Raw genomic sequence first — 27,347 nt, 5'->3', positions numbered from 1 at the left:
ATTATAGTATGGTTTCTACGTAGACTTACCCCAAGTCTTATTTATTGGGGTTTTATGTTAGTCCACCAGCCTGGAAATATTCCGGGCTCAAGTGTTATAAGTATGAAACGTCATGTGTACCAAAATATTTATTTATCTTTTTACCAATGTATTAACTTGAAAGACCTCAGCCTATAGCTTCGTTTTTCCAATACCGATATGTTTCTAGCAAGTTTCAATCATTATTTGTGAGTATAGTTTTGGAGAAAAGTAATTTTAACTTAAATTCTCTTAAAACCATAATTTTTATTCAAAACATGGCAGCCATTTTGATTGTGCGATTTGGCATGTTCCCCCAAAAGGATTCTGGATAATTTTGAGTCGTTAACTTAATTCACAAGACCAGTATTTTAAAAAAATAGCAAAATTAGATAGTAGTACAGTACTTCCATTGTCACCAACCTAAAAATGTCTTCTAAATCTTCCTACTTTGGGGGAAAAGTACACTTGAGTGTTTATATTGACGCGGTGCCGGTCGGACAAGCACAATCATGGCAGACAAACCAAAACCGTTTTTCGGTGTAAATGTTATAAATGGTTTTAAATGGTCGCCAATGGTGCGTGATGCCAACCCTGACTCAAAATTAGCAAAACTTCAAAATAAGAGAGGATGATGTTTGACAGACATCAACGTGAACAGTAATACACTGTGTTATTTAATTGTTATTACAGCTGTTTTGTTTTATTTTTCTCAGTGTTGTATGGGACTAACAAGCACGAATGTGCAATACTCGGGGTACAGCAAAAGAAGCTGTAATGACTCTCATAAGACGGGATGACGTCACATACACATCAAAATCAGCTACCAAATACGGCTATACGGTACCATCTTCGAGACGTGATATGGCTGCATCCTGTTTGAAATTTAAAAATCCGGCTTTATAGCTTTGAGGACATGTCCCTGTAGTATATTCATACCAACTCAATACTACAACGATTGAGGGAGGAGTAGTACTTTATAATTCGCACTTTTTACTCAATAGTGTCCAGATGGAGGAAATGGATGAGGAGAAGATGAGAGAGTCCTAGACTCGGGTACCCCGAGTAAAAAACTAAATAAGGAGTCGAGTACTAACTAAATAACTCTGCACACATAGTCAAAACCATATAAAAAACATGCTTATCGCATGTGAGAACATTCGGACCTTTAACATGAAGGAAAAAATAATTCCTTCATGCTTATATCCACCAACGCATTCGATCATTCCAAAATTTAGGCTCCGAGGGATAACAATCATCGAAATTCTTCATAAGAGGCTATTATTTTTCTTTATTGTTAAAGCTCCAAAAACATGATAATATTTAAATCAGACTTTGAATACGGTTATTTTGCAAACTTAAACTTATAAAATGACAAAATGAATGGTTAAATTCAATCAAAAACCCAACTCCCTACTTTAAATTAGTTTTTTTCTAGGTAAATATATTTCTTCTATCCAGTTTTTGGTCAATTGATACTATTATGTGACATGGTATATTCAACATAAACGTTTTAAGAATTATTTTTTAAGGGAGACATCTTTAAATTCACTATCCTTCCCTCATTTCCAAGACAGGATACAATGGTTTTATTTAAATTCTTTATGGTCATTTGGATTAGGCCTACTGTCTTGGAAACAAAGAAATATATTCGTGTCGTCACGGCAAAGCAAACAACATTGCGTCGTTTCAGCATGCACACCTTTGTTATACCCTTTTAAATGCCAACTCATGCCAGAACAGCAGTTTTTGACCCTTATGATAGCTATCTTTGCCGGCTAACCCAGGGGCCTTCCAAAGTACACTTTAGTTTTATGTTGACGCGGTGCCGGTCGGACAAGTAAAACTTAAATGACAGACAAACCAAAACCGTTTTTCGGTGTAAATGTTATAAATGGGTTTAAATGGCCGCCACTGGTGCGTGATACCAACCCTGAACAAATAGCAAACTTCAAAGTAAGAGAGGATGATGTTTTTGTGCTTACATATCCAAAAGCTGGTAAGTCTGATTATCTTGATATTAATTGGAGTAAAACTGTAACCGGTCGGCGTATCTTGGGACGGTATGAAACGAGACTGTGAAATAGTTACTTCAACGTCATTTATACCTAAATGTATTTTCACATAAAATTTACATCATATTTGTTTTCCGAGCTTAGCAAAATAACACATCATCATCAAATGCATAACCGGACACCATCATCTTGAAGCATGGTAAATTTAAATAATGTACCATATCGCGCGGCAAGTGCTGTGCGCATGTGTTTATTTCATTTCGTATTTCATGTTCCCTCAGTAGGTTATATTTGAAAAATCACAATTATAAAAATATACGATTCTCATTTTTATCAGGAACTCATTGGGCACAAGAATTAGTGAGAAATATTCTGTGTAAGGGAAACAAAGATAAGGTTAAGGAAGATTATGCTAACAGTTCTGCTGGAGGAGGACCTATCGAATTTTTCGATACTTGCGAAAAATTCGATAGTTTTTCGACAGAAAAACCAAGAGTTATGATGACTCACGCGCCAGTTGACGTTCTACCAAAACAGATACTTGAAGGAAAAGGAAAGGTAAGTTTACTGTAATGAGATTCGACATAATATTAATTGAAGAACATACGTGTGGTATAGAAGTTAGTTCATACTGAGACAACATCTCAGGTTAATACGATGACACGTGTAAAAAAGCATAGGTCAAACCAAAGTCATTGAAGCGTAACATTTCTTGCGTAGAAAACGCAAAAGATGTTATTAAAGATATCAGATTTTAAAAAAAATTATTGTACAGTTTGTGGCGTTACATTATAATCATTTCTTTAGTCCAAGAGAACTCCAGAACATTTTTTAAAACTGTACCTAAACTAACTTTTCTTTAAAATAAAGGTGGTGTTCGTGAATCGAAACCCAAAGGACATTGCTGTTTCTTATTGGCATTTTCTATTAGAAACACACTTTTTAGAAGAGTATCAAGAGTGGGATAGCTTTTTTGAAGCATATCTAAAGACCGACAGTAAGTGAACCTTGATAATGACGTCATTCATCACTCTCGGCTAGTTTGCTTATGTTTATCCTCATGTACTTGACAACTTAAGCTCTGTCCACACTATCAAGCTTTATGTGAAAAAAAGTGTGATGTGCCCGAATATGGTACTGATATGACATCATCATGTCCATATGGGCACATCACATTTTTTGTGTAAGTAGTACGTTGTATAGGCCTAATATTATCATTACATTTTTTTTTTCAGTGATGTATGGAACTTGGTTTGATTACAATCTGCCGTACTATGAACAACACCGAAATAAAAAGAACTTTTTGTTCTTAACTTATGAAGAAATGAAACTTGTGAGTTTTTCGTTATTATAGAGTAATTTTGATGATTACGATTGGTCAATTATACACCATAATTAATGAGGGTGATCCATCCAGCAACCTTTGACCCTTTGAGTTGTAGCCAATTTGTTTACATTGCTTTGCATTTTTTTGTGAATACCATATTTTCTAAAATAATATTGAAATTCTTACAGGATCACAAAGGATGTGTTGTTCGGATATGTGATTTTCTGTCTCGTCCTTTGTCAGAGGAACAAGTGGACAAAGTTGTGGAAAATACAACATTTTCTACCATGAAAGCGACTAAAAAGAAGTTCAATGTCACAAGAAAAGGTAATTTTGTTTATTGATAGTAGTACGATGCATATAGGACCACGCTAAAGCTTGGTTTCCACTAGCGACTCAACGTGACGCAATCTACGCAACGTAAGCAAATGCCCTTCCAATAATTGTTTTTGCCCCCGCCTGCGTGAAATAAAACCTGCGATGTTTTCAGCACTGTTGTGTCGTCGGTTCCGACTTGTGATTACGCAATGCAGCACTTTGCGTCAATACGTCATTGTGTTGCGTTACGTTGCGTCGCTAAAGCTTGGTTCCAACTAGAACGTAACGCAAGGACGTAAACGCAACGCAGGCGTTTTAACCAATGACAAGCGAAGTTGTAGACAGTTTAGTGGGAACCACGCTTTATATGACCAATAATATTTTATTTAGGAAAGGGCCTATAACACTGCAATATAAGTAATAGGCGATTAGAAGGATTTGCTTTAATAAATAATTTATAAAAATTCAATATCGTTATATCAATTCAGTAATTATTTATTTATTATAGGTGTCGTTGGCGATTGGAAGACTCGTTTTACTGTCGCTCAAAATGAGCGTTTTGACGCAATTTACAACCAGAGAATGGAAGGATCGGCGCTAGCAAAACGGATTATATTTGAAACCTAAAATTGATGCTAAATTATTCACTAATAAAGAAAAAATCAAATTCATTCAATTTTTATATACTTTTGATATATTTGACTATTTTTATATCTATCATCTACAAAATCTTAGTAAACTGTTATGGTTTCTGACCACCACCGTCTGAAGATACTTTTGTCACAAATATACCATCGGCAGTAATAATAAACATTGACAAGTTGACAATGTTATTTTGTTTTTTATTCCTTGTATTTATTCATATTTTTGGTAAAAATAATTTCAATAACAATAGAAAAGAAAAAAACAAGATCAAGTTAAAGTGGTGTAAACTTCAGAAATAAAACAATTTAGGATTTTTTTTTTGAATACCTAGCTTAAAAAACTATATTAACATCCCAAACAAATATCAAAAAGGTTGTTTAAAAAAGACACTAACACAGGATGTAAAAAGCGATACGAGTAGTGTGTCCAATCACAAGCGACGAATTATATACGTACTCGTTTGTAGTTGGTCAAATTATTTGCCTTACGCGTACGTTCTTCCAATACCAGAGTATGTTTCTAGCAAGTTTCAACGCTAATTGGTGAGTAGTTTTGGAGAAAAGCAATTTTAACTTAAATTATCCGAAAACCAGTCATTTTCATTGTTCGATTTTGGCAGGTTCACCCAAAGGGATTCTGGTTAGTTAGAGTTGTGACCTTCCCAAGACCTGTGAAAAAACCTCAACCTTAAAAAAGCCTCTAAACTATTTATAGGGGCAAAGTACACTTTAGTGATTATGTTGACACGGTGCCGGGCGGACAAGACAAAACAACATGGCAGCAGACAAACCAAAACCGTTTTTAGGTGTAAATGTTATAAATGGTTTTAAATGGCCACCACTTGTGCGTGATACCAACCCTAGAAAACTAGCAAATTTCAAAGTAAGAGAGGATGATGTTTTTGTGCTTACATATCCCAAAGCTGGTAATTATGATCATGTTGATATTAATCGGAGTAAAATAATTGTAACCGATCGGCGTATCTTGGGACGGTATGAAACGAGACGAGATCGACTGTGAATTAGTTTGTTTATCATTGCAATGTTATTATTAGCTCTTTTATTCAAGACGTAAAATTTGTTTTCCAAGCTTAGCAACTTACATAATCATAAAACAAACTTCCGAACGCTCTTATTGTCTTTAAAACAAATAACAGAGCTAACAATATGGTAAGATAGTGTATCGTATCGTGGTATGTCCTATGTTGTGATCAGACATGTGAATTCTTGTAACGAATTTTTAATCATCATGTGTTTTTATTTCATTTCCACGAATAAAGGGTCTTTCACACCTGTTCCAGTTCGGTTCCGGTCCGGCGCCGTCAAGTCTAACCGAACGTAAATGTTTCGTTTTTACGCGGCTACGCGCATAACGACTGGCGCATAGCCGCGTGGAGCGTCGTGAAAACGAAACATTGGCGTTCAATTTGCCGGACCGGAACCGTGCCGGAACAGGTGTGAAAGGCCCTTAAGGGATGACATTCCACTACATAAATAACGGACATGATCCTTTGTATGTTCAGTTAATTTTTTTTAACAAAATTTTATACCGAATCGGTATGTGTTTGTTTTGGTTATTCTTGATATTCATTTATTTATTTATTTATTTATTTATTTATTCAGGTTTATAAATAGTCAAAAACCCGAAGGCTGAAATTGTTGATTTACACAAATATATATATGAAAACGCAAATATTTAAAAAATACAAAATTTATGCAAAACATAAGTTATCCCCAAGTTTGTCCTTATATGCGTGTTTTCTATAAATGGGAAAAAATGATGCATTTTATTAGTAAGCACTTAGCTCCTACTTCTTTCAAACTTGGTTCAATAACCCACTCTATACACTGTTATACTACTAATAAACAATAACGATGATCATCCGTATTTTCATTAGGAACTCATTGGGCACAAGAATTAGTGAGAAATATTCTGTGTAAGGGAAACAAAGATGAGGTTAAGGAAGATTATGCTAACAGCTCTGCTGGTGGACCTATAGAATTTAGTGATACTTGCGAAAAATTCGATAGTTTTTCGACAGAAAAACCGAGAGTTATGATGACTCACGCGCCAGTTGACGTTCTACCAAAACAGATACTTGAAGGAAAAGGAAAGATAAGTTTGCTGTAATTAGATAGACATAATTAATTGAGAACATACGTGTGGTATAGAAGTTAGTCATACTGAGACAACATCTCATTACAATGACGAGCGACACGCGTAAAAAACCATAGGTCAAACAAAGTCATTGAAGCGTAACATTTCTTGCGTAGAATTTTAAAAAAATGCAATTATTATTAGTATATTTTTTTTTCTTTAAAATAAAGGTGGTGTACGTGATTCGAAACCCAAAGGACAGTGCTGTTTCTTATTGGAATTTTATGTTACAAAGAAACTTTTTAAAGGAGTATGAGGAGTGGGGTAGCTTTTTTGAAGAATATCTCAAGACCGACAGTAAGTGAACCTTGATAATGATGTCATTATTATCACATTCGTCTTAATGTATGTCTACGTGACTTAAAGAAAGACAGACATCAGCGTGTCAGTAATACACTGTGTGTTATTATAACTGTTTTATTTATTCTTAGTGATGTATGGGACTTGGTTTGATTTCAATCTGCCGTACTATGAACAACACCAAAATAAAAAGAACTGTTTGTTCTTAACTTACGAAGAAATGAAACTTGTGAGTTTAGTTCGTTGTAGAGTAATTGTGATGATGATGATTATAGTCTAAAGCAACTTTTGATGACTATATAAAATAATTGTCAATGTTTTTTTCTCCTCTAATTTTTTTAATTGTTACAGGATCACAAAGGATGTGTTATTCGGATTTCTGATTTTCTGTCTCGTCCTTTGTCAGAGGAACAAGTAGACACAGTTGTAGAAAATACAACGTTTTCTAGCATGAAAGCGATTAAACAGAAGATTAATTTCACAAGAAAGGGTAATTTTGTTTGTTTTAGAAATATACTTATAACATAGTACGATGAATAGTAGACTTGCCCCAAGTCTGTATTTATTGTCTTTTTTATTTATTTTTTTTAGTTCGATTTTTGTCTGAAGATATACAATCTCAAGTAGTATACCTATGGAACGCCATAATATGTGCTAAAATATTTTGTCAAAACTTCGTCTGGCAACCAGACGTAGCAAAGGACGCATGCATTGTAATGTCTTTCAGTGGGCCTACACCAATTACTGCAATTTGTCATGATTGAGATAATTAAAGATTCGTCTTAAATTTAAATATTATAAAAAATCCAATATTCTGATATCAATATGAGATTATCATGTTCCGAATATGAGCACTGTTTCTATAATTTGAAAGTATATTTTATTATTAAATATGCTTATAACTTATTTATTATATAATAATGTAGGTATCGTTGGCGACTGGAAGTCTCGCTTTACTGTCGCTCAAAACGAGCGTTTGATGCAATTTACAACCAGAGAATAGAAGAAACAGCGTTAGGAAAACGGATTGTATTTGAAACCTAAAACAGATATTTATTGCTATATTCTCTTTACCAAAAATTATACACAGCTAGCAGAAAAGAAACGAAAATTGGAACCATTGATACAGTGAAAAAAATACGTTGAACTGTTATCCAAGCTCTGATGATTTTCTGTCAGAAATATACGATTACGGCAATAATAATAAACAATTACGCTACATTATGCTATTTTATTATTCTTTGTATTCATTTACTGTAAAAGAATAACAGAACACTAAATACAATTAAACATAAAAATAGATAAACATTTAGAGATGTTTAAATACCTAGAAGCTATTATATATGCCAACAATGTTAAACACCGAAAAAAAAAGTGCTTACAAAATTACATATCGTTGTAAAAGTATACAGTCAGTGGGTTTCACTATGTTCGCCTAGTTTTAAATATCGACTCTGACACCTCTGAGTGGCTGTGTTGGAGACCAGTCGAACAACGCTCAACAGTGTCAACTTATGACGAAGTCTGATCAGCTCAACAATTCTCTTGAAAGTACTTTAAGTTTGATGGTTTACATATTTATGAACAATTAATTATTACTATACACTATATCCAGAAGAAATTTCACATTATTAACGTAATTATATTGATACATAAAGGGTAAACAATTCACAACATATAGGAACATAGTACGTGTGCTCTGTTTGTTAACAAACTCCGAAGAACATTAAAACAAACACACGCATGCATCCGGTAGTTGACCTTGTAATATTATGGTATTTATATAAATTAAATTGTCGATAATAAAATATAATCATCCACCTGAACAATTCACAAACAAAGCAGGATTCACTTATAAAAGAAATGCAGTCAACTCAACATACACTAAAACATAAAACTGTTGCATTTCAAGTTGCAATTAGTGTTTTAGATTGTTTGGTTTTATGGACCATTAAACATGACATAACATTATAAATTTAGCGTTTAGTTGCCCATCTGATAATTACTAACCTAATGCAAGGACGTAAAAGATACGAGTATATCCTTATTTCAATCACAAACGACGGATCATCCATACTTGTTTGTGATTGGCCAATTATTTGCGTTGCGCGTACGTCTTTCAACTGCGTCATATCGGAAACCAAGCTTCTATAATTATCTACAGGCAAATTAAAAAAATGTCTCAGTTAGAGGTACTAAACGGCCGCTATTATAGCTCAAAAGCAAACTTAAGGAAATAAATTTGATGAAGCACTTTGTTCAAACAAAAGATATGCAAAATCAAACGTGAACGACTTTGCCGTGACCTTTCATTGTTATTGATATCTGTGTTTGAACGTGAACTAACATTTCCTACAACTTGCCAATATCGTTTTTGTAGACTGGCATGATTTTGACCTATGTGTGCCAAGGCTATATACATGTACCAAAGTATAAATTGTAATTTCTATTCGAACCACGTCGCAGCATGGCAGACACACCCAAAACCTTTCTAGGTGTCAATGTTATAAATGGTTTTGCATGGTCACCACAGGTGCTTGATGACACACCTGAAAAACTACAAAGTTTCGAAATAAGAGAGGATGATGTTTTTGTACTTACATATCCAAAAGCTGGTAAGTTTTCGGAGTTTTTTTGCTGTGAAAAACGCAGGTACTAAAACTCGAACCGATTTAGCTAAAGAGAAGCACAAATAAAATCATTTTTAGTGCAAGTTGTCTATTGCTTGTTTTATTTTAGGAACTAATTGGGCGCGAGAATTAGTGAGAAATATTGTCTGTGATGGCAACAAAGAAAAGGTTAAGGAAGATTATGAAAGCAATCCCCCTGGACAACTTGAATTTGTTGATAATTGGAAGAAATATGACAATTTTTTGAGAGAAAAACCAAGAATTATGATGTCCCACGAGCCAGTTGACGTTCTACCAAGACAGATATTTGAAGGAAAGGGAAGGGTAAGTGTAGGCGTACTCTTTGGTGAGATCTTATGGAGAAACAATACAACAAAGCATTGGAGCGTAAAAACATTGCGCATATGTCTACGTAGCTTGCCCCAAGTGTGTGACGCCTAAGTTGTAGATTTGTTTGTTCAAGGAAGGTTTCCTACACATGATGTGGAGGACTTCCTTGAGACATGTTTCAAGAAACTATTCTCATCATCAGAACAGAAAACAACGCCTAGAGTACTTATATACCAATAGAACATGATAAAAGTAAAATGTAATTTTTTATACAACAATAGGTGTTGTTTGTGATGCGAAATCCGAAGGACAGTGCCGTTTCTTTTTGGAATTTTATAAAAGACAGACAGTTTTTGGAGGAATATGAGAAATGGGATACCTTTTTTGAAGCATATCTGAGGTCTGACAGTAAGTGTAAATTAGAAAAAGTTATCACAAGCTCAGACTAGACTGTAGTCTGGAGTCGGTTACTCGGCTTAAAAGAATACATGCCTTAACACAAACTGTAGAGACATGGTGTAGCTCAAATAATTGTAGGCTTAGCTTCCTTCATCAGGTAGAGTAATATAAGGCAGACATACGTGTATTTATTTTCAGTGTTGAATGGAAATTGGTTTGACTACAATCTGCCGTACTATGAACAACACCGAAATAAAAAGAACTTTTTGTTCTTAACCTACGAAGAAATGAAACTTGTGAGTTTTGTTGTGTTATTACAGAATTTATTTCACCACAATGCATTTCTATAAGGTCCCTATATGAACATACTAAAAGTCTAGAAAAATCCAGGTAGGGGAAATAGGTTTTTTTAAACAAAATGGCCGCCAATGGCGAAAATTCCTAAAAAAGGACAAAAAAACATAAATGATAGATCTAATTACCACTTTATAACAGTTTTTACAATGGCTTATATATTTCTTTACAATTTCGAAGATCTGACCTACAATAAACACATTATTTTAAGTGCTGTTAATTAGAAAATGGCCGAAAAACAAATGTTTAAGTATCTAGATATATCCCTATTGTTATAATAATATATAAAACGCAGTCCTTCCTATGCTTAATACATAGGATTACGGTGTCTATTAATAAATCAGTTCATTCACATTTGTACTGTTATAACAATATATTACAACATTGGTGGTGCCAGTGGGGAGGGGTATAGGGATGGGAGATCAAATGGGAAGGGTGAGGGAGTCTGTCCGTCCCCCCATCCTCTCTCCACAATTGGCTATTTTTTATGTAGACAATATGATGATATTTCCTAATATAAAACAATACCCCATTGAGTGCTGTTTCAAGGATTTTCATTTTTAAAAGTGAGTAAAACTACCCTTTACCGGTATAATATTATCGGAACCTCTGGGTGTGCTCCCATTGATGGCCCAGCCAATTGATGCTGGCTGCGCTCTCCACCCCTCCCCCCCCCCCCCCTCATCGGGAAAATCCTTGCGCCACAATCTATTACCGTATTTATTCGGATAAACGCTACATTTAGAAAAATCGAATAAATTCCCCCTCCCCCTCCATAGGACATCATTTTGAATAACCTACCCCACCGCACCCCCTCCCCCGCTCCCATCGGACATCATTTTGAATTTATTTCCTCGAATGTACGCCCCGCCAGCGATTTTTTTTTTCGTACATAAGTTGGGGACCCCTTCATGAAACGTCACAAAATAAACATGAATAATTCATCAGTTAAATTTGTTGTTCCGTATGCACCCAAGCGTATAGCAACAAGAAGTGATTACACAACTGCGATACGATACTTTCTACAGTAGGCCTAGGATTATAAGTCAATTCACGTGATTGCCTTCGCGCACTCTTCTTCACACAAAATGTGTCGAGTCGAGGCTAATCGACAGCTAGGCAAGCAAGTACGGCAAGACATTAAACTAAGTAGTAATTCATTGGACATAGCCCAAAGAAAGCTTAGACCCACAAGAATAAAGAATGTGTATAATTTGTGTACTGTATTTTTTAATTCTGCTATTTTATTATCAAACAATATGCATGTACTCAAAGGAACTTTAAAAATGCGCGTATATGAACACATGAGATGGGAAGATTTGACCCACAAGAATAAAAATGTATTTTTGTGTAATGTTTATTGTTTAATTTTGCTGACTTATTACTCGGATTGTGTCATACCAAAGATAGTACACTATAGTGTATACTATCTTTGGTCATACCTAACACACACACGTCACACACACACACCCACTACTAGAATAGACATGGGTTTAGAGACTAATAATTAGGCCTAATAGTATTAATAGAAACTATAGTTTTAACACGTAATTCTTTAGTAAAAAATTATATTAAAAACACCATAAACTAAAGGCTGATTATTTCGACAATCCACACAAAACGCCGCTATTCTTCTATGAAATCGCACGCCGCAACAACAGCGGAGATAGGCCTAGAATCGTACCGCACTTGTGTAATCACTTCTTGTTGCTATACGCTTGGGTGCACACGGAACAAGAACATTTAACTGATGAATTATTCATGTTTATTTTGTGACGTTTCATGAGGGGGTCCCCAACTTATGTACGAAAAAAAAAAATCGCGCCCCGCCACATGCATATTATACACAATATTGTATTTTAACACATCTCTATTTGTAATAGAATTCACTGAATGGTGTTGTATTTGTTCATATCTAAAGGGTGTATTTATTTGATTATACACGTTTCCCACATTACACCCACAAAAATATACGCCTCTCCGAATAAACTCCTCACGACGATTACACGCCCCCACTACCCTCCTTAAAAATCAACCACCAAGGGCATTTATTCAAATAAATGCGGTAATTTCACTTTCATCTTGTCAGTATCTCATCCTCCATCTATTGGTCAGCATGTGCTGATGCCGTGGCATTCTTAAAAATAGTGGAGCAGCAGTCCAAACCATATTTTCTGCAACGGCAATTCATTTTACTACAACCTTATTTATAGGTACATCTAATCAACTTTAATAGTTTCTCTGGTGCTGGTAGTCAATTTGTCATCAATACTTTCCATCCCTATGTGGGATGTGGGTTGAAGAGTATTTCCTATCCACTGCTATACCTGGTAATAAAGACTCACGAAATGAAATTTTGCAGCAAGGGAATAGATTTGCTTTTTGCAACTTTCTCAAAGTAAAGAGGCTGTCTAAAGTCTCCATTGACTTCCCTCCATAATATATAGGTACCAATGCCAAATTCCTGATGCAATGTTTTCTTTTTTTTTAAACTGTTTGGTTTACAGAATTTGACATACAACTCCTACTGTGATGTGATGATTTTTAAGACCAACACCTTTTCCTAAACCAAATTTACTTACGGCCCATAATTATAGCCATTAAACACAATAGTTTACTTTGCCTTCACATAACGTAACAAACATACATGGTACATAATAAGTGTCTTGAAATGTTGTTGTTTCGGGCCAAGAGGTTTGATGTAGCAAACAGTGGGCAGTGAGATGAAGGTTTCTGAGTAGTCTAGCAGTGTGTATGGAGTCAATGGAGTAAAAGAGGGCTGCAGGAAAAGTATAAGATTTTTTTTTTGTCCAAATGATGCATTGTGTATGACTGTCTCACATAGATGATGAAATAGTATATGTGAGGGAATGTGCACTGCTTTTTTATTGATGAATATGGTTGGTTTGACCCATGTGTTCTTTCCTCTTAAATTTATATTCTGTCACGGTTGCTTCATTCATTGATTTAATACTGTATGTTCTCGATGGGGGAGCACTGTGAATACATGTAAAGTCTGTCCTTGGTGTGAAGCTCTGTAAAAATTAGTTTGCTTTTTATACATGGAATCCAGGGATATGATACTACATCCCATCTATTTGGTATAGGAAAAGGTCTTAAAAAGTCATAACACCTGGGCAGTAGTATGCTTACAAACTCTGTAAAACCAAACGTCTCCAAAAAAAAAGAAACCATCGCATCAGAAGAATTGGCATTGGTAGCTATATACTGTATGGAGGAATACGTTCTGGGAGAAAGTAGCAAAAAGCAAAACAGCACTTGAAATAAAGTCTATTCCCCCTACAACAAATGCTGCAAAATGCCATTCCCTGCGTGTATATTACCATGGTACAGCAGTGGATAGAAAGTACTCTTCAACCCACAGACTGGGGGATGGAAAGTTACAAATGGCGTGATGTGTCCATTGATGACAAATTTACCACCAGTACCACTGTTTGTGACGAATACCACGGCATCAGCACATGCTTAATTCCTACCTATAGACAGAAGATGATAACTGGACAATGAAAATGAATGGATTAATAGATTCTAAGATTGTATAATTCTATTGTTGTGACAGTACAAATGTAAATGAACTGTTTTATTAGACACCGTAGTCCTGCATTATAATGCATAGGACTACGTTGTCTATTATTATAACCGTGGTGATATCTTGATACTTAAATGTGTGTTTTTGTTGCTAAATAGCATTTAAATTAATATGTATATTGCAGTTTAAATGTTTGACACTAAAGAAATATAAAAAGCATTATAAAAACTGCTATCAAGTGGTAATTAGATATAAAATAAATGTTTTTTGTTCATTTTTAGACATTTTTCGCCATTGGCGGCCATTTTGTTTATTTTTGTTTAAAAATCCTACCTGGATTTTTCTAGACTTTTAGTATGTTCATATAGGGACCTTATAGAAATGCATTGTGGTGAAAAAAATTCTGTTGCAATTTTTTCAACCTTTTACTGATTCTGAGCATATCTTTCCTGTACTATTAGTTCGATTCCAATATAAGCTTGGATGTAACCTTTAGGAATGTTTTAAATATTAAATAAATAACACTAATTGTTTATAAAAATATAAAACGTTTTATTTTCTTGTCATTTTTACATTTGTTAAACCATATTACAGAATTTTAAATTCGGTCATGTTTCAAACTTAGGATCACAAAGGATGTGTTATTCGAATTTCTGATTTTCTGTCTCGTCCTTTGTCAGAGGAACAGGTAGACAAAGTTGTGCAGAATACGTCATTTTCCAGCATGAAAGCGAAAAATTCAATATCGTTTCAGCTAAAGGAAGAAATAGGAAAAAAAACGTTTCCTTTGTTGCGGAAAGGTAATTTTATTTTATGTAGAAAGAAAATGTTTTTTTTCCTATAGCATTTTAAGTAAAGTATGTAAGGACCTAATTGAAATCACCCGAAGTACTATCCTGTAACAAATATTATCGTATTTTATAGGTATCGTTGGAGATTGGAAGACTCGTTTTACTGTCGCTCAAAATGAGCGTTTTGACGCAATTTACAACCAGAGAATGGAAGGATCAGCGCTAGCAAAACGGATTATATTTGAAACCTAAAATCAGCATTTAAAAAACTATTTCATAATACAAGTCTTAAATTTAGAAATAATAGAGTTTTAATTTAAAAAATTAATTATGTAACTTTGTATTATGATGAATTGTGTTGTATTCATATCACTTGAAATCATTCATGAATAAAATTCACCGTTTGACCTGAATCTTGTTTCTTTACCTTTTTATATTCCTTCACCTCGTTTGGATCTCTATCCTACGTTTGGTGTGGAAGCTATCCAATATGATGCATTGAAATATACAACAATAAAATAATATAATTAAATTTTATATGTAAGAGAATAAACTATTAAGATATATCATTCGTGTTGTTCTTCAGCCAATATTTAATGACATTGAATTAAAATGGGTACACGTTTTGTGTTATGTAGATTTCGTATGATTTAGACTATAGGCTAAAAGCGTACGTTCTAACTTGAAATACAGACCACGTCGTATCATGACAGACAAACTCACTGATTTCCTGGGGGTAAATGTAATAAATGGCTTTAAATGGCCGCCACATGTGCATGATGACACACCTGATAAACTACACAATTTAAAAATTAGAGAGGATGATGTTTTTGTACTTTCATATCCCAAATCTGGTGAGTTATTCGTTTCTTAATCTAATTTGATTAATTTTAGTTCTTTAATTCATTTTAATTGTGAAATGTTACCGATACTAACACTTGAAACTATCCGCAAGACACAAAATTGTGTAAAGGATTATTTATAAAACACTTTTTATTATCTTAGGGACTCATTGGACGCTAGAAATAGTGAGAAATATTGTGTGTGAGGGAAACAACGATAACTTTAAGGAAGAGTATGGAAGCGATCCCCGGGGGCCTTTCGAATTTGGTGATAATCACAAGAAATTCGACAGTTTTTCGACAGTAAAGCCAAGAGTTATAATGACCCATGCACCAGTTGACGTTCTACCTAAACAGGTATTTGAAGGAAAAGGAAAGGTAAGTTGTTGAGAGATCTGTGATCTGATTCTGATCGGTTGTAATGTGATTTTAGATATTATACATAATATTTTCCCAGTCGCCTAGCTTGAATTGTCCTCAGTTTACTGGCTATGTACGTAGGCCTATAGACTATAGACCATCTTTTTACTAATATTAAGTGAAAACTCCGCCTGGAACCCAGACTAGTTGGCCTACAACGTGTGTTATGCTCCGAAGTAGGTTCTTCTATCCATAGCTAGCCTATGTTACAAACCTCAGGATTCCATAATGGCTGATAAAAGTAAAATACGGTCATTTTAATAGGTGGTGTTTCTGATACGAAATCCAAAAGACAATCTTGTATCTTACTGGAATTTTGTGAAAGAAAGACAGTATCTGGAGGAGTATGAGCAGTGGGATAACTGTTTCGAAGCATCTCTGAGGCCTGACGGTAAGTCTAGTTCAACATGTGAAACTCCAGTTATTGAAGTTTTCCTGCTCGATGATGTAGTGTTTACGTAGTACTGTACTGCGATTGCATACCGAGATAATTTACATAATAGTCTACAGGTTGTTGGTCCGATATATAATTGTAGCAAGAAGGTACAACGGCTCACACAACAAGGTATACGTACGAGTAAAACGGTTGTATTAGATGCTATTGCATTGTATGTATACAATATGTACACTTGACTGTTCTGCTGTTTTTTATTTGGTGTACATCACAGATATCTGCATGATGTATTAGGTATATATATATTATTGTAATAGAATTTCGCCTAAAAATTAACACGAACTCTGGTTCTATAATAATTAATAGACCTACTGTACATAGAGCTAACTATTAACTTGCATATTAATTCTATAGAATATAATATAAAGTGATACAAGACAATTGGAGAGATCCACACAATCAAGGCAAAATCTAGCCACAGGATGCCGAGCTCCAGAGATCAAAGGCGTTATCTCTGGCTGCGACACGATCACTTTACGCCCCAACAGACACCGGGCGCAGCGGAGAATATGCTATAACAGATAGCCTACTGTTTGTATTTGTCGCAACCAAAAAAAAAGATAAAATGGACTGTTCGTATCTTGGCAAGGCTAGCTCAGTGTTATGTTGTTAGATTGCCTTGCTTCAATCCAATTGATAATTATCACAATTCTATAAGTGACTTTCTACGTCATCACACCTACTGCCATTGTCATCCATGTCACACCATATCTTTTATGGACATAGGCCTACGCGTCATAGTGAATTTACATATTAATGTTATCTTTATTTTTCTTCAGCTGTGTATGGGAATTGGTTTGATTTCAATCTGCCCTACTATGAAAATCACCGAAATAAAAAGAACTTTTTGTTCTTAACCTACGAAGACATGAAACTGGTGAGTTTTTCTGGTTATTTCTGTACAATTTTGATTTCAAAGTACATAATTGCATTATTAGTCGAATTCCGATTAATTTAAAGTTTTTCTTAACTTTTATGATAATTTAAAGTGATAAACAATCCTAATTTCTCTTCGTATATAAATGTCAAATTTTCCTCCACTATACGCTAATAAATACTAATAATAATGGCTACTGTTTTGAATTTTTCAAGGATCACAAAGGATGTGTTATTCGAATCTGTGATTTTCTGTCTCGTCCTTTGTCAGAGGAACAAGTGGACAAAGTTGTGGAAAACACAACATTTTCTAACATGAAAGCGAGAAATCCAGTTTTCCAGCTAAAAAAAGAAATAGGCAAACGGACATTTACTTTGTTGCGGAAAGGTAATTTTATAACATTTTATATGCAATTCAATCAATGTGTATTAATATAAAAAATGAAATTGTGTAAAGCTATTATAAGGTCGCATAAAAACATTTCTAAATCATAGTAAACGCAATCCTCCTTAAATCATTTATTATATAATAATGTAGGTATCGTTGGAGATTGGAAGACTCGTTTTACTGTCGCTCAAAATGAGCGTTTTGACGCAATTTACAACCATAGAATGGAAGGATCAGCGCTACCAAAACGGATTATATTTGAAACCTAAAATCATCATTTAAAAAAACTATTTTATAGGCTTATATATTAGAAATAATAGTTTAATTAAAATAATTCAATAGTTTAAAAGGCGTAATATTGTGATCATATCAGATGAATTGAGTTATATTAATTTCAATTTAAATTATGTGTTTATGGATAAAATGCACCATTTGACATAAATCTTGCATTATCTTGTCCTTCCTCCCTTGTCTCTGGATCTCTGTCATAAGCTTAGTTACCAGGTCTATTCCAGGTTTATCCCATTCCCCTTCATCTCCCCTCCTCTTTAGCTCCCCTCCACTTCATCTCCCCCCTCCCCTTCATCTTCACTCCCCTTTATCTCCCCCTCCCCTTTATCTCCCCTCCCCTTTATCTTCCCCCTCCCCTCCCCTCCCCCTCCCCTTCATCTCCCCCTCCCCTTCATCTCCCCTCCCCTTCATCTCCCCTCCCCTCCCCTACATCTCCCCTCCCCTTTATCTCCCCCTCCCCTTTATCTCCCCTCCCCTTTATCTTCCCCCTCCCCTTTATCTCCCCTCCCCTTCATCTCCCCCTCCCCTTCATCTCCCCTACCCTCCCCTACATCTCCCCTACCCTACATCTCCCCCCCTACATCTCCCTCCCCTACATCTCCCCCTCCCCTACATCTCCCCTTCCCAGGCGACACGTTAACTAAATATTTCCTTATTAACATTTTATGAGGAAGATCTAATAATCTGCATTGAAATCAATTATTTTAGATCATATAATATTAAGAGATTATAACGTTTGATCGGCACGGTTTATTTTGTGTGAATATTTCGTGAAGGTCATGAATATCATGAATAATAAAGTGGGCAGGTTTTGTGTTTATGTAGATTGCCTTACTTTATAGAAAGACTAGATCGGAATACATTTTGTATTCATATTTTGAAGCGCAATGTTGATAACCACGTCGCATCATGACAGACAAACTCACTGATTTCCAAGGTGTAAATGTTATAAATGGCTTTAAATGGCCGCCACTTGTGCATGATGACACACCTGATAATATACACAATTTCGAAGTAAGAGAGGATGATATTTTTGTACTTTCATATCCCAAATCTGGTGAGTTTTTCTTTTCTTTATCTAATTGATTAAATTTAGTTATTTAGTTACCGGTATTAAAACCCGAAACGATCCGCAAGACACAACATTGTGTAAACGATTATTTGTAAAACAGACTTAAGTTATTTGTTGCTTTGATTTCATTTAGGCACTCACTGGACGCTAGAAATAGTAGGAAATATTGTGTGTGAAGGAAACAAAGATAAGGTGAACGAAAATTATCGAAGCAACCCCCCTGGACCTATCGAATTCAGTGATAATTACAAGAAATTAAACAGTTTTTTGACAGAAAAACCAAGAGTTATGATGACACACGCTCGAGTTGACGTACTACCAAAACAGATATTTGAAGGAAAAGGAAAGGTAAGTTTGTTTTGAGTTTTCTCTAAACGATCTTATGTTCCCAGTCGCTATCGAGGACATTTTTCCATCGAATTGGTTTGTACCAGTGTTCCCTCCCCTAACCTACAATCTGTTATTAACCTCTACATTATTATGGCTTAATTACAAATATCCAAATTATTTGAATAGGTGGTGTTTATGATACGAAATCCTAAGGACAATCTTGTTTCTTACTGGAATTTTCTGAAAGAATACCAGTATCTGGAGGAGTATGAGGAGTGGGATAGCTGTTTTGAAGCATCTCTGAAGGCTGATAGTAAGTTTTAGTTCAACATGTAGAACTGGAGTTTAAGCTTTATCTGCATGGTGTGTTTTTTTAAAATATAAAATGGAGCCTAAATGTAATAGTTAATACGAGCTCTATTGCGTGTATTACAATAATCATGTACAAGGTAGTATATCGCAGCGTGTGTCAAGATTAGGAACATTAAGATCCATGTTCCGTGGTTGTATGAATTTTGACAAATAATATCTTTTATTTATTTTCAGTGTTGTATGGAAATTGGTTTGATTTCAATCTGCCGTACTATGAAAATCATCGAAATAAAAAGAATTTTTTGTTCTTAACTTACGAAGAAATGAAAATTGTGAGTTTTGTTATTTGAGTCAAGTCGTGTAAACTATAGGCCTATGCAACAATGATTCCACTGTATAGATTTTTGGTACATTAAATGATAAATTGTTCTTCATTTACATATATATTTTTTTCATCTAGAAAATTTACATTGTTTTTACATTTTGTCAAACCATAATCCAGAATTTTAAATCCGACCTTGTTTGCTATTCTTATAGGATCACAAAGGATGTGTTATTCGAATCTGTGATTTTCTGTCTCGTCCATTGTCAGAGGAACAAGTGGACAAAGTTGTGGAAAATACAACATTTTCTAACATGAAAGCGAGTAATCTTGTATCGTTTTTTCAAGAAAAAGAGGATATAGGCAAACGGAAATATACCTTGTTTCGGAAAGGTACTTGTATTCTTTTATTTTTAATTAAACGGCAAATTACAGTACAAACCGAGAAACCAAATAAGATAGATAAGAGATAGAAACTCATTTTCATATACGCTTTTTAGCGTACCATGCTTATGGCTAATGTTATAGTGCAATGCTTGTATTAACTCACTAGAATGCATTTTGCTTGGATGATTTTCTTATAAGTAAATACAGAACATTTGACACTACATATTTATTTGGAATTTGAACTTCAGATTGAAAAACCTATAGAAGTATCGGTAAAACATATTGAAAATATGCAAATAATTCCTGTCCACTTTGTGCAGGCGTAGAGTATTTACAGAAACAGGTGTGACAAGAAAAGCGGCTTCATAGTCAAGTTGTTAAGGCAACGGTGAGGCGATTAGAAATAGATGTTTTCAGTTTAATGAAACATACTTATTAACAATTATATGCTTTATTTATTATAGGTATCGTTGGAGATTGGAAGACTCGTTTTACTGTCGCTCAAAATGGGCGTTTTGACGCAATTTACAACCATAGAATGGAAGGAGGAACAGCGCTAGCAAAACGGATTATATTTGAAATATGAAATATAAAAACAAATATTTGGTATAGGCTTAAACTGTAAAATAATAGAGTTTAATTGAAATTAGAAATCGGGTTTAATCTTGCCAAAGAATTGATTTATACTTGCATAACGTTGTGATGATATAAGATGAATTGAGTTACAATTGAATTCAATTATATTATTATGAATTGTAAACAATTCCTCGTGACATCATACTGATCCGCGAGAATTATTTTTCACTCGGTTAATATCGGATACACTCGGTAGAATGTTCCAATTCGTGTTTTTTTTTTAATACTGGAAAAAACAAAAATTATACCAATGGTATACAATATGGCCAATGCTTTATTTTTATGAAGAGTGTGTTTCCATGAAAACTCTTCACAGGGTAGGCCTGGGCCTATATGTTAAATTAAATTGTATATACTAAATATTCAGCGTTTATTTACCGTTATCATTATTCGCATAATATCCCCAGTGTCAATTAAAATATAGTAGGCCTACGGCCAATTCTTTGTTTTCATGAAGGGTGTGTTTCCATTAAAACTCTTCACTGGCTAGGCCTGGGCTTATATGTTAAATTAAATTGTCCACAATAAATATTAAGCGTTTATTTACCGAATCATCATTCGCATATGTTCTTGCGTCAGCGTCAATTAAAATTAATTTCGTAGATATAGGGGCCATATACATTTAGGCCTACGACCTAAATGTGCGGGCACCAGAGCCACCATAAACTCTATGCTTACGAATATATAAGGCATATAAATCATTGTTCCAAGACCGACTGCTGCCAGCCAAACTATACTATGACAGAAAACCCCAAAACGTTGCTAGGTCTAAATGTTATAAATGGCTTTACTTGGCCACCACTTGTGCATGATACCAACCCTGAAAAACTAGCAAACTTCAAAGTAAGAGAGGATGATGTTTTTGTACTTACATATCCCAAATCTGGTGAGTTTTTCGTTTCTTTCTGTTTTTTTTTATATTCATTTTAGTTCAGTTCTAGTTGTAAAACGTTACCGGGGCAGCATAAACTTCTGATCCTAGCTAAAACAATCGAAGAATTTTGATTTATTTATTTAGGCCCTAATATAAATAGACTTGTTATTCGTTGCTTACATTTCATTTTAGGGACTCATTGGACGCAAAAATTAGTGAAAAATATTTTGTTTGAGGGAAACAACGATAAGATTAGGAAAGATTCAGAAAGTAATCCTCTTGGACCTATCGAATTTGGTGATAATTACAAGAAATATGACAGCTTGTCAACAGAAAAACCAAGAGTTATGATGATTCACGTGCCAGTTGACGTTCTACCAAGACAGGTATTCGAAGGAAAAGGAAAGGTAAGTTTACCGTAATGATATCTTAAAGTAGGCCTATTAGAAATTTTCCAGTTGCCTATAGTGGAATTTGGAAGCCTTTATCATCGACGTTTTGTACGCATGTGCAACGTGTTGTACGCATGTGCAACATGTTGTTATGCTCCAAAGTTGTTTTCCCTCAATAGGCATACAATTAGTGTTACAAACCTCAGGACTCTATGATTTTGTCGGATTTTGTGTCTTTTATACTGTTTAGTTATATGAATATAAAGTCCGAATGAATAATCAATGCTGTAAAGGTCAATATAATTTTAATAGGTGGTGTTTGTGATCCGAAATCCAAAAGACAATCTTGTTTCTTACTGGAATTTTTTGAAAGATAGACAGTATCTAGAGGAGTATGAGGAGTGGGATAGCTGTTTTGAAGCATCTCTGAGGCCTGACAGTAAGTTTAGTTCAACATGTAGGACTGGAGTTTGAGCTCTAATCTGCATTTTTATATAAAATTGAGCCTAAATGTATAAATAGTTAATATAGAGCTCTATTGCGTGTATTACAATAACCATGTACAAGATAATATAAAACAGAGTGTGTCAAAATTAGAAAGATCAAGATCCATGTTCCAATCCACTAGAGCTGACGTGAACTTTGTTACAATCCTCGGACATATCCGTCATCACCGCTGCGCTCATTCTCCGTGGTTGTATGAATTTTGACAAATAATATTATGTTTATTTATTTTCAGTGTTGTATGGAAATTGGTTTGATTTCAATCTGCCGTACTATGAAAATCATCGAAATAAAAAGAACTTTTTGTTCTTAACTTATGAAGAAATGAAACTTGTGAGTTATTTCAATTTCATCATCGTTAATCAGATTCAGATGTATACATTTCTCATCTTTCATGATAAAATAAGATAATAAATAACATGAGTGTTCTTCTTATCAAATGCTGAATGTTCTTAGAGAATGTTTTATATGCATAATACTAATTTTTTAAATTGTTACAGGATCACAAAGGATGTGTTCTTCGGATCTGTGATTTTCTGTCTCGTCCTTTGTCAGAGGAACAAGTGGACAAAGTTGTGGAAAATACATCATTTTCTAGCATGAAAGCGAGTAAACCTGTCTTGTTCTTTCAAGGCAAACCGACATATAATCTGTTGCGGAAAGGTAATTGATTAAAAAACATTTCGAAATTATAGTAACCACAATTCATTTTAGGCATTGCTTCGAATTTAATTTAAAATATAATATTATTACATAACTTTAATTTTGTTATAAAAGATTTAATAAGTACTTACTCAAACGTTTCGATCTCTATATAAAAAGAACATCTTATCTTTTATAAACGTAGAAGCTAAATGAAATTCTTCGATGATTATTTATTTTAGGTGTCGTTGGCGATTGGAAGACTCGTTTTACTGTCGCTCAAAAAGAGCGTTTTGACGCAATTTACAACCAGAGAATGGAAGGAACAGCACTAGCAAAACGGATTAAATTTGAAATCTGAGACATATTATATTTAGATGTTTTTAGTAAAAATACAATGTATGACGGTAACAAATATTATATTTAATTGATAATGAACTTCAATTGTGAATAAAATACAACATAATTGATATTCGTATAAATTCGTATGCCTAAATGTATTCATTATAACAGTATTAAATGGAAAGAAAAAAATATATTATATATTAATTCTGTGAAGAGTGGACAATCTTGTGGGTGTTCCATATTGCTAGCTGCGTGCTAAAAACTAAAAAATTGCATAATTCCTGGCCCCATCATATTACCGATCCTGCAACACTTATACTGAGTCTGTCCCCATTAACATTATGCGAGAAAGCCATCCAATATGCTGCATTGAAATATACTGTAATAAAGTAATCATTTAATCTAAAAAAATTCATACTATTGAATGTAATCTGCTGATAATTTCCTGATCTATAACAATTCAATATGTTGATATAACGTGTGCGGTACACCACGTAGGATTATATTATGTCTGAAAAGAACTGTTGAGTTTTCTCGTTTAGATCAATATACTTTGATGGTCCTGCTTGATTCACACTTAAGCTTGGTTCCCACTAGAACGTAACGCAAGGACGTAAACGCAACGCAAGCGTTTTAACCAATGACAAGCGAAGTTATAGACAGTTAAGCTTGGTTTCCACTAGAACGTAACGCAAGGACGTAAACGCAACGCAAGCGTTTTAACCAATGACAAGCGAAGTTATAGACGGTTAGCAATCGCAAGCGAATAAGCCATCGCTTGTGATTGGTCAATTCACTTGCGTTGCGTTACGTCCTTGTGTTGCGTCGCTAGTGGGAACCACGCTTTAGCAATCACAAGCGAATAAGCCATCGCTTGTGATTGGTCAATTCACTTGCGTTGTGTTACGTCCTTGCGTTGCATCGCTAGTGGGAACCAAGCTTTAGAATGCAACGCAACGACGTAAAGCAACGCAAAGTTATTTTACCAATCAAAGGCGAGGGATTATTCGAACTGTCGCGTGTGATTGGTAAACTTGCTTGCGTTACGTATACGTCATTGCGTTACGTTCTAATGGGAACCAAGTTTTAGAATGACAGACATTATTACTTACATGTTTCTCTTCTGTCAATTTTTGTTTGCACAACTTTGCACTGTCGTGCACATGCGTCTTTAGGATGGAGGATAATTTTTCTCGATCCCTGGACTTGACTTAGCCAGACATTGTCAAATGGTAAAGTAGGCTGCGAGAAAGTAAAGTAAACAAGCGAGATTTGAATTAAAAGTAGTGCTGATGGGATGTTGATTATTAAAAGGTAACGATACTATATTACAAGTCTTACATAACAATGATAACCTCATTCCTCATAATTACCAATTTGTAAACATGTTCGGATGAGTCAATAAGCAACACTCTCACGATTGAATTACTTTCCTCTATAGGAAAGAAATACGGGACAGGTGTGATATTGCGTATAAAGTTATGGCCGCGTAATTCGTCAATATGCCTGAAAGAATAACAATAAATAAGAGTACTGAGGTGTGATGGCAAAAATGGACGTAAGACACAACTTTTCTTCTTTTTCATATCTAGTCTGGTTTCCAGACGGAGTTAATATAGACTTAATATAGTTAAAAGATAAATATGTTGGCACATATGGCGTTTCATATGTGTACACTTGAGCTTGAAAGATCGAAAAACTTTGAAATAACTACAGACTTGGTAGTCTATTATCGTACGAAATGAGTATTTTGGTAACCCTCTCCCCGACTTCAAACAAACAAATCTCTTATAGACCTACCACTGAATGTTGCAACCCGACAACTCTTTACTGCTCACTTCAGTTGCAAATACTTCGTTGATGGTATTCCATCTATCATCTTTACTCAGAACGTCTCCTGCATGTTTTTCTTTCCTACCAAATACTTTATGAAATCGGGTTTTTATATCATCAAAAGTAACATTGCTTACGTCAGTATCCTAGAAAAAAGATATTCACATACAAAATCGGCAATTTGCGATTCTGACAATGATGACGATAATAAGATATAAAGCTGGGTTTCCATTAGGACGTACGCGTAACGCAGCGACGTAAACGCAACGTACGCAATTTAACCAATCACAGGCGATAGGTTATCCGAACTGTCGCTTGTGATTGGTCAACTCGCTTGCATTGTGCGTACGCCTTTGCGTTGCGTCCTAGTGGAAACCAAGCGTAAGCTATCGAATGATTAATAAAAGCTGACTTACTTTGACTATTATTGGAGTTCCACCATAAAAGAACCTTTCTGTAAAATCATGTAACCTTTGAAAACTTTTGATTGCAATTACGTCAGAACAGCCGCGACAATCAATGAAGATGTCATCCCCTTGCACGAACCACGGATTTCTTATCAGACAGTCGGATTTATAAAAACCTTTAATATTAATAATCATAAAAAAACGATTAGTCTCACTATTGATATGAGTTAAACTGTCAGTTATTGTACCCGTAGTTCACCACAGCCGACGTGTGTTACTTACATTTGTCTCTCTCCACCTTTGGTGTATAAAATGGGACACAACTTATTTGCGTTGATCACTAGCTGCATTAATATTATTGAAGTCGAGTATGTTTCCATACGTGTTTGATTACAAAAAAATGACCGGGGTACAGTATTAATAATGTGCAGCGCATTGAGAGCTTGCTTATGCGCTATATAAAAATGAACTACTATTATTACCACTTACTTACTCTTGTTACTTACCTGGTCCTAACTGTTTTAAAAGTGGGAGAGACATAAATCTGATACATCTGTTTATTAAGTATGCAAAATACTGCATGTGTCTTTTGAGATACATTTTAACTGGTCCACAATATAAACACAATAACATAACTAAACCCAGCATGATAATAGAAGCAAGTAAACACCATTTCAGAATTGCCGATGTCGACTTCCTTCTAGGCCTACGACGACCAAATACAGATTGTACACATCTCTGAATCTCTACAGCTCCTAATCCTGCTTCCTTTCCTTCTTTAAAGGCCTGCTGGAGATCTCTTTCCAACTGTTCAGTCTTCCTGAACATGGTGGTAGTTATCTCTCGTAGTATAGGCCTACTCTGTAGTAAGATAACTAGACTAGCATAAACACATTAGACTCACCGATGCTATACAACATGCATATATCTCGTCGTATTATTATTTCCTGGTTGATACGTAACCTTTAGTGCATATTTGTTCCGGTTCATTAACCGTTTACAAAATGATAATACTGTATTGTTAAGAGAGGCTTTAAAGTGCCGGGTATCATGAAGAGTGAAATTAACTTAATTTCACTATTCCCACATGAAAAAAACAATATGTATTTAAATATTGAAAAGATTGGTCGTGTTTAAATTTTTATAAAATCACCGGACAACGTTGTCAGGATGTCTGGGAAAGGTT

At 34.7% G+C, this 27,347-nt stretch overlaps 6 protein-coding genes across 7 annotated transcripts; 5 read left to right on the top strand and 1 right to left on the bottom strand.

Annotated features, from left to right (window-relative positions):
• The first annotated feature begins 1,833 nt into the window (after window positions 1-1,833).
• LOC140054536 (sulfotransferase 1B1-like) lies at window positions 1,834-4,444 on the top strand. Its single transcript, XM_072099567.1, has 6 exons — window positions 1,834-2,017; window positions 2,371-2,591; window positions 2,904-3,030; window positions 3,269-3,366; window positions 3,549-3,687; window positions 4,187-4,444. Exons 1-6 carry the CDS (start codon window positions 1,870-1,872, stop codon window positions 4,303-4,305), a joined length of 852 nt encoding a protein of 283 aa, XP_071955668.1. The 5' UTR covers window positions 1,834-1,869; the 3' UTR covers window positions 4,306-4,444.
• Window positions 4,445-9,178: 4,734 nt separating this feature from the next.
• Window positions 9,179-15,247, top strand: LOC140054533 (amine sulfotransferase-like). The gene is made up of 6 exons (XM_072099562.1): window positions 9,179-9,395; window positions 9,520-9,734; window positions 10,022-10,148; window positions 10,338-10,435; window positions 14,669-14,843; window positions 14,968-15,247. Exons 1-6 carry the CDS (start codon window positions 9,248-9,250, stop codon window positions 15,084-15,086), a joined length of 882 nt encoding a protein of 293 aa, XP_071955663.1. The 5' UTR covers window positions 9,179-9,247; the 3' UTR covers window positions 15,087-15,247.
• A 179-nt stretch (window positions 15,248-15,426) lies between these two features.
• LOC140054535 (amine sulfotransferase-like) lies at window positions 15,427-18,358 on the top strand. Its single transcript, XM_072099566.1, has 6 exons — window positions 15,427-15,688; window positions 15,840-16,054; window positions 16,361-16,487; window positions 17,330-17,427; window positions 17,643-17,814; window positions 17,965-18,358. Exons 1-6 carry the CDS (start codon window positions 15,541-15,543, stop codon window positions 18,081-18,083), a joined length of 879 nt encoding a protein of 292 aa, XP_071955667.1. The 5' UTR covers window positions 15,427-15,540; the 3' UTR covers window positions 18,084-18,358.
• A 368-nt stretch (window positions 18,359-18,726) lies between these two features.
• Window positions 18,727-21,706, top strand: LOC140054532 (amine sulfotransferase-like). Its single transcript, XM_072099561.1, has 6 exons — window positions 18,727-19,162; window positions 19,311-19,525; window positions 19,694-19,820; window positions 20,054-20,151; window positions 20,357-20,534; window positions 20,993-21,706. The coding sequence occupies exons 1-6, from the start codon at window positions 19,015-19,017 to the stop codon at window positions 21,112-21,114; spliced, it is 888 nt and encodes a 295-aa protein (XP_071955662.1). The 5' UTR covers window positions 18,727-19,014; the 3' UTR covers window positions 21,115-21,706.
• On the top strand, window positions 21,677-23,952 carry LOC140054528 (sulfotransferase 2A1-like). The gene is made up of 6 exons (XM_072099556.1): window positions 21,677-22,050; window positions 22,231-22,445; window positions 22,743-22,869; window positions 23,170-23,267; window positions 23,435-23,597; window positions 23,819-23,952. Exons 1-6 carry the CDS (start codon window positions 21,804-21,806, stop codon window positions 23,935-23,937), a joined length of 969 nt encoding a protein of 322 aa, XP_071955657.1. The 5' UTR covers window positions 21,677-21,803; the 3' UTR covers window positions 23,938-23,952.
• Window positions 23,953-24,052: 100 nt separating this feature from the next.
• Window positions 24,053-27,078, bottom strand: LOC140054527 (uncharacterized). Of its 2 annotated transcripts, none has more exons than XM_072099554.1 (6): window positions 26,668-27,078; window positions 26,171-26,337; window positions 25,722-25,900; window positions 25,295-25,427; window positions 25,034-25,163; window positions 24,053-24,300 (listed from the first exon to the last, which is right to left on the bottom strand). In XM_072099554.1, the coding sequence occupies exons 1-6, from the start codon at window positions 26,987-26,989 to the stop codon at window positions 24,212-24,214; spliced, it is 1,020 nt and encodes a 339-aa protein (XP_071955655.1). In that variant the 5' UTR covers window positions 26,990-27,078; the 3' UTR covers window positions 24,053-24,211. The 2 variants fall into 2 exon arrangements, with proteins under 2 accessions (XP_071955655.1, XP_071955656.1); XM_072099555.1 differs by having other exon boundaries at window positions 24,209-24,323.
• Window positions 27,079-27,347: the final 269 nt, after the last annotated feature.

The sequence above is a fragment of the Antedon mediterranea genome, chromosome 7 (assembly GCF_964355755.1).
Source record: "Antedon mediterranea chromosome 7, ecAntMedi1.1, whole genome shotgun sequence".
Lineage (NCBI taxonomy): Eukaryota > Metazoa > Echinodermata > Crinoidea > Comatulida > Antedonidae > Antedon > Antedon mediterranea.
Note: the sequence above shows the minus strand (reverse complement) of the source record. Positions and strands in the feature narration are given on the sequence as shown.

What these genes read in the sequence shown, in the direction of transcription:
- LOC140054536 (XM_072099567.1), top strand. Translation starts at nt 1,870, where the DNA reads ATGACAGACAAACCAAAACCGTTTTTCGGTGTAAATGTTATAAATGGG. An exon ending in AGCATATCTAAAGACCGACA is followed by an intron (nt 3,031 to 3,268) that starts GTAAGTGAACCT and finishes TTTTTTTTTCAG; the next exon opens with TGATGTATGGAACTTGGTTT. An exon ending in GTTCAATGTCACAAGAAAAG is followed by an intron (nt 3,688 to 4,186) that starts GTAATTTTGTTT and finishes TATTTATTATAG; the next exon opens with GTGTCGTTGGCGATTGGAAG.
- LOC140054533 (XM_072099562.1), top strand. Translation starts at nt 9,248, where the DNA reads ATGGCAGACACACCCAAAACCTTTCTAGGTGTCAATGTTATAAATGGT. An exon ending in TATTTGAAGGAAAGGGAAGG is followed by an intron (nt 9,735 to 10,021) that starts GTAAGTGTAGGC and finishes ATACAACAATAG; the next exon opens with GTGTTGTTTGTGATGCGAAA. An exon ending in CCTACGAAGAAATGAAACTT is followed by an intron (nt 10,436 to 14,668) that starts GTGAGTTTTGTT and finishes TTTCAAACTTAG; the next exon opens with GATCACAAAGGATGTGTTAT.
- LOC140054535 (XM_072099566.1), top strand. Translation starts at nt 15,541, where the DNA reads ATGACAGACAAACTCACTGATTTCCTGGGGGTAAATGTAATAAATGGC. An exon ending in CCTACGAAGACATGAAACTG is followed by an intron (nt 17,428 to 17,642) that starts GTGAGTTTTTCT and finishes GAATTTTTCAAG; the next exon opens with GATCACAAAGGATGTGTTAT. An exon ending in ATTTACTTTGTTGCGGAAAG is followed by an intron (nt 17,815 to 17,964) that starts GTAATTTTATAA and finishes ATAATAATGTAG; the next exon opens with GTATCGTTGGAGATTGGAAG.
- LOC140054532 (XM_072099561.1), top strand. Translation starts at nt 19,015, where the DNA reads ATGACAGACAAACTCACTGATTTCCAAGGTGTAAATGTTATAAATGGC. An exon ending in ACTTTCATATCCCAAATCTG is followed by an intron (nt 19,163 to 19,310) that starts GTGAGTTTTTCT and finishes GATTTCATTTAG; the next exon opens with GCACTCACTGGACGCTAGAA. An exon ending in AGCATCTCTGAAGGCTGATA is followed by an intron (nt 19,821 to 20,053) that starts GTAAGTTTTAGT and finishes ATTTATTTTCAG; the next exon opens with TGTTGTATGGAAATTGGTTT.
- LOC140054528 (XM_072099556.1), top strand. Translation starts at nt 21,804, where the DNA reads ATGTGCGGGCACCAGAGCCACCATAAACTCTATGCTTACGAATATATA. An exon ending in TATTCGAAGGAAAAGGAAAG is followed by an intron (nt 22,446 to 22,742) that starts GTAAGTTTACCG and finishes TAATTTTAATAG; the next exon opens with GTGGTGTTTGTGATCCGAAA. An exon ending in AGCATCTCTGAGGCCTGACA is followed by an intron (nt 22,870 to 23,169) that starts GTAAGTTTAGTT and finishes ATTTATTTTCAG; the next exon opens with TGTTGTATGGAAATTGGTTT.
- LOC140054527 (XM_072099554.1), bottom strand. Translation starts at nt 26,989, where the DNA reads ATGTTCAGGAAGACTGAACAGTTGGAAAGAGATCTCCAGCAGGCCTTT. An exon ending in TCGGGTTGCAACATTCAGTG is followed by an intron (nt 25,428 to 25,721) that starts GTAGGTCTATAA and finishes TTATTCTTTCAG; the next exon opens with GCATATTGACGAATTACGCG. An exon ending in CCGAACATGTTTACAAATTG is followed by an intron (nt 25,164 to 25,294) that starts GTAATTATGAGG and finishes ACTTTCTCGCAG; the next exon opens with CCTACTTTACCATTTGACAA.